This window comes from Anoplolepis gracilipes, chromosome 6, assembly GCF_047496725.1.
Source record: "Anoplolepis gracilipes chromosome 6, ASM4749672v1, whole genome shotgun sequence".
NCBI lineage: Eukaryota > Metazoa > Arthropoda > Insecta > Hymenoptera > Formicidae > Anoplolepis > Anoplolepis gracilipes.
Window position 1 is genome coordinate 1,996,129 of NC_132975.1, and position 8,304 is coordinate 2,004,432.

At 36.0% G+C, this 8,304-nt stretch overlaps 1 protein-coding gene across 1 annotated transcript; it reads right to left on the minus strand.

Moving 5' to 3' along the window:
* Nucleotides 1–305: 305 nt before the first annotated feature.
* On the minus strand, nt 306–7,730 carry LOC140667176 (uncharacterized). The gene is made up of 2 exons (XM_072894933.1): nt 7,635–7,730; nt 306–401 (listed from the first exon to the last, which is right to left on the minus strand). Exons 1-2 carry the CDS (start codon nt 7,728–7,730, stop codon nt 306–308), a joined length of 192 nt encoding a protein of 63 aa, XP_072751034.1.
* Between the last annotated feature and the right edge of the window lie 574 nt (nt 7,731–8,304).

The following is an 8,304-nucleotide window of genomic DNA, read 5'->3' on the forward strand; positions in this document are numbered from 1 at the left end:
GACTTCGAGGATACAGCCTGTAGGCGAATCGGACGCGATCGATGATAGATCAAAATTGCATATATCGTCGACCCATTGAAAACTAGTGTAAGGCAAAGGTTGACACATTGCCCATCCGTATAAATTATTTACATCGAAATACATTAGATACGATGACGGTTTCAATGGATCGTATGACTGCATGTACTTGTTATTAGCACGCGCGTATCTGTTGGAACATTGACTCAAACCACCGCGTATACCTCGTTCTATAAACATTACCATATCGATGTCAGTGAGCAATTCACACTTAATATTTGTATGCTTCAACATGGCATCCCACGTGTATCCGGGCAGAGTATAGTAATGCGCAGGGTCGAGCCCATAACTCTTGATACAATTGTCACGAAAATTTTCAAAAACATCGGCTAATAACAAGACATCGATTTTTAAATATAGATCGTTATATTCGCCTAGCGTTCTAATGGAGAATCAGTTCCAAACAGTCTTGGCGTGCGCGTAATCGCTCTCAGATACTGTGTCATCGGTCAAGGAACTGTAAAATAATTCGCGCGGAGGTAAACATGTATCGTGCAATTTATCTACACAATCGATATATTCGTACGGAAAGACACCTTTTCGCGTTAACAGATCAAAGTCTTCTACCCGCAAATTTTGATATTCAGATTGTAAAATTTTTAATTTATCTTTACTGAGAAAAGATGCTAATTTGTTGAGACTTGTTGTGAGAAATTTAAAAGAATCGATGAAACGTAATTTAATGTGATTTCGCGAATTGTCTTCCGTAAGTTTAACATCTTTCGTAAATGAAACGTATTTTTCTTTAGTTATCGGAAGTAGATCGATTCTTCCTTCGAACGCTGTGGCTATTTCCTCGATTATAAAATGTGAATCGTAACCGGATAAATTGTGGAAAATAATTGGAATATAAAAGGATTCCTTATAATTTAGATTGCAATTTGAATGCGCGGGACCTCTGTACCGCCCGGTTAAATGACAATGATCGCGTACGCGCGTATCATCTTCTACGAATGGTTTCTCACATATATAACACTGAGTCGCACTTCGAAATTCTTTCCATTCATTTTGCGTTAAATTTACCATGGGGACATTGGTTGTTAAAATATTTTCTACACGTTGCGCCAAATTTTTAAGTTCGTCGGTGAACCATGCAACGTAATTGGCTTCGCGACGAGAATGATACGCGGATAACGAATTATCGTACGAGCAATGTACATAATAAGCGATACTAAACACTTGATGATGCTGGTATACATTTTTTTCTGTTTCTTCTTCTTTGTCCGTCTTTCTCAAAACACATTCCAGGTCGGCATACATGACGAAAGGAACCTGCTCCTTCCTGTTATAGTTGTTAAAAGTGAGCCACTTATCTTTATCGCTCGGTAATCGAATAGCGCAGTCATTCATCTTCCCGCAGTCTACAGTATGTGACTGTAGTTCGAATAAAAATAATGTAGACATCTATAAAAAAGAAATAATAATTATATATATATTTTAACATTTATAAAAAATAGAAATAATAATTATATATTTATTTTGAAAAAAATCAATAATATTAAATATACATACCGATCGCAGATATATTTTTGTCCACTGTGTTTATTGAGTTGCGAACTCACGAGTCGCGATAAATTCTTGATCCACGCGAAATGTCCGATATCTTGCGCATCTTGAATGTAGAGCAAATTGTCGTGCTTGTCCCTCTTTTGCTCCGAAAGACGAATAGGAACAATATTTTCGTTTTCGATGGTATACACATTGATTGAAATATTGTTGTTAATTTCAAACTTTTTAATTTGATTAAAAGTCACTGGAAACTCAATGTCTCGAAGATTTAGCACATCCGTGTAACGCGGGTACGATAATTCTCGTTCAACGCTTCTTTCAGCTGGATACATAGCAGCAGTCACTGCCCATGCAAAACATGCACTGTCTTTGGATCGCACGTTAACTACCGCTCGCTTCATCATTATCTTTCGCGGTAATATAATATGACATCCCGCACGCATAGGATTATATTTATTTATATTTACAGTCAAATTAAGTATACGCGATAATGCCCACCCACTATCACGTTCTTGAAATTCTTCGTGAGATGCTAAAATGGGCTCGATAACACGTTGCTCGTACTATTCGCGTAAATCAGATGTACGAAATAGTTCACAGTTTTTTGTACTTACACTTTTATTGTCGTGCTTTTCACCCGCCACAAACTCACCGTTAAACACAGTATTCACTTTCACACTGCAGTGTGTTTCGATAGCGTCTCGCACATGTTCGAGCACAATATCACTCGCATCTTCGAGAAACTGGCGAGGTTCGATATAATTGCTATTGATTATCGCACCAGTCGATATACGGTTCTCGAACGCTGTATCAATTTCTCGCCAAAATAGTGCAGCTTGATGCGCGCTGTGTCCGGCACCCGCGTGTACGAAACGTTTGCGCAACGCATTTTTCAGTCCTTCGAGCCGCGCGATCTTTGCGATCAACAATTGTCGATATCCGATCGATATTCGCGATCGTTTAATTCGACTCTGCTCTTCCAACGACTTGATATAATCATCGCATCGCACCTCCCACGCAAAGTACTCCTCCACCGAATTTATCAAGGTGGATTGATGCGTTAAAACCTGCTCCATTTTTTTTTTACATATAAGGTACACCCGTGCAAGCTTCGACAATAATGGCGAGATGTGACTCTCTGTTCTGATTTATATCTAATCGTTATATTCTTTTCACGTTGCGAAAACGTTATTCTTTCGTGTAAACATCCGTCATTTCTATAATATCACGTCTCTTTATCTCACACATATTTCGTGGTAATGTAATATAATATGACATCCTCTACGCATAGGATTATATTTATTATTTATAATCAAATTAAATATACATGATAATGCCCACCCACCATGCGAAACGTTATTCTTTAGCGCAAACATTCGTACTGTCGGCGCGTTATTCTTTAGCACAAACATCTGTACTGTCGACGGTCTGTTTATGTTATCATTTAGCCAAAAATTTTATCTCACGCTTTGCCGTATACATTTGTAACCGAATATTTCAATCGTCGTATACATTTGAATCGATTTCATCATACGGCAGCCACACACGGCGCTCGAGAAAGCACGTGGGAACGCGATTTTTAATAATTTTTAGCAGCCTTACATTGGCGCTTGCAAAATTACGTCACAAATACTCTCCTCCTCATTACGTTTTGCGATATTACAAATTGATCGCAGTACTTTCAATAGTTTAGTATCGCATCAGTTGTCCGTGCATAAGGTTGTGCTAAAAAATGTGCTCCACAAAAGAAACCAGCAAGATGAATTTTTACATTCCGATTGAGAACGGTGAAATTCAATCAAAGAAAATGTAAGTTTCAATTATTTTCTAAATATTATTTCCTAAAAATTATTTTCTAAAAATTATTTTCTAAATATTATTTTTTAATATATTTTAATATTTTATATAGCGTTTCATCTCGTCGTGCGGTTTGCATACTTGGGAGAAGATATATCTTAACCCCGACATCTTACAAATATTTGGAGATTGGAATAAGCGTTGGAGCTATGTCGTATGTCAAATTGATACTTGGTGACAACCGAGGTAATCGATTAGTATTGCCTATCGTACTCTGGCACTCATTGATGCAGAAACGTACAGACATTGAACGACATGTACAATCGACTGAAAGTCAACCATTATGAATCTGTGATCTATCTATCCAAATGATTGCATTAAACGGATCGAGAATTATTAAATTAACATTATCTAATAAGTCTTTGTATATGCAACCTCAAACATTATTCGATTTTGAAGATTGTATCGATCATATGCATTCATGGTTGTGTCAAAATACACATTTCGTGAATGAAAAATTTAAACAATTTTGTAACATTTTGCAACGTAACAATATTACTGATGTAAATGATGCTGTGAAAGCGATTCGCGAGAGTGACGCGTTCGATAGCGGATCACTCGTAGATTGCGAATTGTTGGCGTGTGCTATAAATGATATACTTTATGATACTTGTAACAAATAAAAAATAAAAAATTATTATTAACATTAATGTTTCTCTTCACACTATTTTATTCTACGACTCTTCCTCCTCCTCCTCCTCCTGGCGCTCTCTTAGTCTCAGTCAAACAAAGACGTTTACCTCTCATAGGATCATATGCATAGTCTGTTTAGAAAGAGATACTCTATTTAGAGAGAGATGAGATATGGGATCTCGTGTATATATTTGAGATAAATGCGCGTGGCGCGTGGTTAGTTTTTTCCTATACGCTCTAAGAAGAAGCTTATTACGTGCTCGTGTCGCGAGGAAATCTATGAATTGTGCTCGTGTCGCGAGTAAATCTGTGCGTTGCGCGTGTGTCTTACGAATATGAATGAAAATAATGGTGATGATTATTTTATGATCATTTCCAATAAAGAAGACTCCGACATTGAAGTGCCGCTCTTAGAACTATCTAGTGATGATGATGACAATAACGCCAATATTGGAAATATCGGTTTCGATATTATCGAAAATAATGGTGATATTAATATGAACAATTCTAACGAAGAGGGTGATTTGGACATTGAAGTACAACGCTTAGCGGACAGTGACTATGAAAGTGATGAAAGTGTTTTCGAGAACAGAATCAATCGTGATTTGGACTTACCGAAAATTAATTCGTATAATGAACTAACAGGATGTGCTGCATATATTTTTGTTATGCAACTGCAGATGGCACATACTTCTGCGCATCGTGTTTTAGAAGAATGGCTTTTTGATGAGATTTGTGCTGTGCGGGAACATTCGATTAATATTTACGCATTAATACTCGGACTATTTTGTAGCGAGTGTCGAACTCCATTATTTCAAATATTACCTTGCAATATGTGTCCGATTTGCATGACTTAAGACTTGTGTGAATACTACAAAAACTATTATTATTATTGTGTAAGTGTCGCACATACACCGAGGACTTATGTGTGCAAAACCAAACAAACTATTATTGTTACGCATGGGTGACACTCCCGAGAACCGGAGGTGTGAGGAGGTAACTCCTCAGTTTAACGAGGATCGTCTTTGTTTGCGGAAACTCTTTGGTGAGCTTCCGTATGAGGTGTGGGAGACAGAGGAACCGTGGCTCCCCGAAACTCTGCAGGAGGACTCCAGGTCGTCAGATGAGAGAGACTCCGAATAGATTGTGAGTATTTATAATTTTTATCATTTTAGAAAATATTTTTAAAATACTAATAAAAATGTTTCCTTTCCTGTTACAGACGCAGCTATGACGAATTCCCATGGCGCATCGCCCCTACAGATTTTTAATTTTTTAAATTTTCTACTATAATTTTAATTCTTTTTTATATTTTTATATTTAAACATATAACTATTTTAATTTTTTAAATTTTCTATTACAATTTCTATTCTTTTTTAATTTTAAAACACACATACATACACACACACTTTATATGTATACATACACACTTTTTAAATAAAATTTATGTTAAACTTATATATATTTATTACTTATCCACCTTCATCATCTATCCCATTCTTCTGCCTTTGTATTAGATATAATTAGTTAATAAGATAACATTTAACATTATAAAAAACTTAACATGCAAAAATTATCTTTTTTTTCGCGTACGCCTTAGCCTCCGTCTTATCGCGCCTCCGCTATCCTCCTTCCTCTCTATTCTTTCTCTCGCACCCCATAACACGCTCTCCTTCTCGCTATCCTTCTTCCTCTCTATTCTTTTCTCTTGCACCCATATCTTCTTTTCCTACCATCATGCTCTCCTTTTCTTACCATCATGCCCTCCTTTTCCTATCATCATGCACTCCTTTGTCATACACATACAGCGCTTTCCTTCTCACACCACGTCATACTCTTCTTGTCCTACGCTATATAGAACGCCTATAGCACCGTCTCCCTCTAACGCGTTGCGAACGCCTATATCACTGTTTCCCTCTAACGCGTTGCGAACGCCTATATCACCGTCTCCCACTAACGCGTTGCGAACGTCTATCGCACCTTCTCCCTCTACCGCGTTGCGAACGTCTATCGCACCGTCTCCCTCTACCACGTTGCGAACGTAATTATTTATTGCAAATATACATTATGGATAAACAGAGTGGGGTGATTATTTTATCTATAACAGTTGACATACCTCTCTCTCACCATCAGACCTCCGCAGTCAGTCGGAGAGGACACTCTCTCCACGTACGGAACCATATGTATGCCTTCCCCTTCCCCTCCCCCCTCTCAATCAGGGGGGTGTTTGTTACCACCCTTCCCCCTCAATCGGGGGGGACGTTTGGTACCTCCCCCTTTCCCCTCAGTCTGGGGGGACATTTGTCCCCCCCCGCTTACCTCACCCCCCTCAGATCCCTGTATTAGAACTCTCTTATACTATCTACTGGCTCCTGAGTACTCGCCGCGAAACTTCGATGTCGACGGTGGCGACATATAGTTCTGTCTCTTTCTCTCTTTTGGGAAATATGTCTGAAGCGAGAAATGACAGCGCAATTTATGTTGCGACCTACGTCGTAATTATTTGCTTTTTGCTAGTGTTGTGATGTGCAACGTATTTATGAAACTTGTGAAAATGGACGGCTGCCAAGCTGTGTAAGGAATAAACTGTAAAGTAACATTTTCCTCTCCTTTCGACAGCTGTCAAATCGCGTGATTTTCCGCATTTCAAGGGTTCATTTCGGACTCAATTTACAGTTGTTATTTATCAATTGTCAGGAGAAAGGATTACCAGCCGTCCATTTTTACAGGTGTGCTGAAGAGATTGGTAGTATTATTTCATTGAAATATGTTTTTATTTACTTGTCAGTCGCAATATGAATCAGGGTATCATTTCTCGCTATTTCTCGCTTGTGACGTCACGATTTCAATATGGCCGCGGTGATTACTCAGGAACCTTAAGACAAAGCCCGCAACCATATGCACCATTAAATTGCGTGGAGCATTGAAGAAGTTGTCTCTCTACAGAATCATAATTACCAGCCAATATACGAACTCTTTTATGATATTTTTTCCCATTATAATAATAACTAAAGCCTTTATAATATAATTCTTTTACTTCTCCTACAAACGGAGTGAAATAATCACTTATTTTAATTTTTTTATTGCCAAACCAGAGGCTAGTAAATATTATGATTTTTGCGTTCTGTTGGAGCTAATTCATTAATTGTACATAATACTGGATGAATAGAGCTTGCAGAGCTATCAAAAATTGGAGCACCATCTACACTAAAATTAAGACTTATCATATTTGCTGCATTTCTTTTTATGTAACAATCATCATCATAAATGTCTTCTATTGCATAGTCATTTGTCTTTTTTCTTTCTAAATATAAACATTGATGACCATACAATTCAAAAAAATCTTTTAATTGTTTTTTAAGCGATAGATGCAAAAATGTATTTCTAGCTACTAAATTTATTTTCTCATTAATTCCTTTATGACATTGAGGACATGAAAAAATGACATTATTAATATTATTACTTTGTACTTACCATATATATGCGCTACATTTATCATTATTATGGACTGTTAAATAGTCTGAGTACGTATTAATTATTTTTTTCAAAAAATATTTTGACGTAAAAATAGAATTTGAATCGGTCATATTCAGTAGTCTCAATATATCCTCAGCTGCAGAGTATGTGAAAGAATGTCGCAATTTAATTGCCATTACTAGTAGTGTTTTACTAAGAACATTTTGGAAATATCGATGAGTAATATGATGATTTTTTTCATGAGTTGAAGTATTACATGAAATATCTGCATTAAAATTGTCATTCATGATTAATGTATCTGTTTGATTGTTATCAGTTTTAAATGTATTATTTCTATTTAGTTCTATTTCTAATTTTTCTTCTATATTTATTTCTTTATTTTTATTTGTCAAAAAACAGTTATCTTTCTCATTCTGACCTACATTCTGTACTTCACTATCATTTTGTATATCCATAGAGACAATAAAATTTTCATTTTTATTTACTTGATATCCACTCATCAAATTAATTTGTGTTTCTTCCAATACATTCTGTAAGAGCGAGAATTTTATTGTACGATAATAATTATATATTTTTTTATAAACATATATACACAATTCATAAAGATTAGTGTGAGATATATAAAGATTTAGTATGAGATGATGTATAAAAAAATCATTCATTTTTAGTTCCATTACATATATATTTATTAATAAATCTAATAATTTTTTAAATATTTTTTATTGAAAACTTTATATATACTTACTTCCA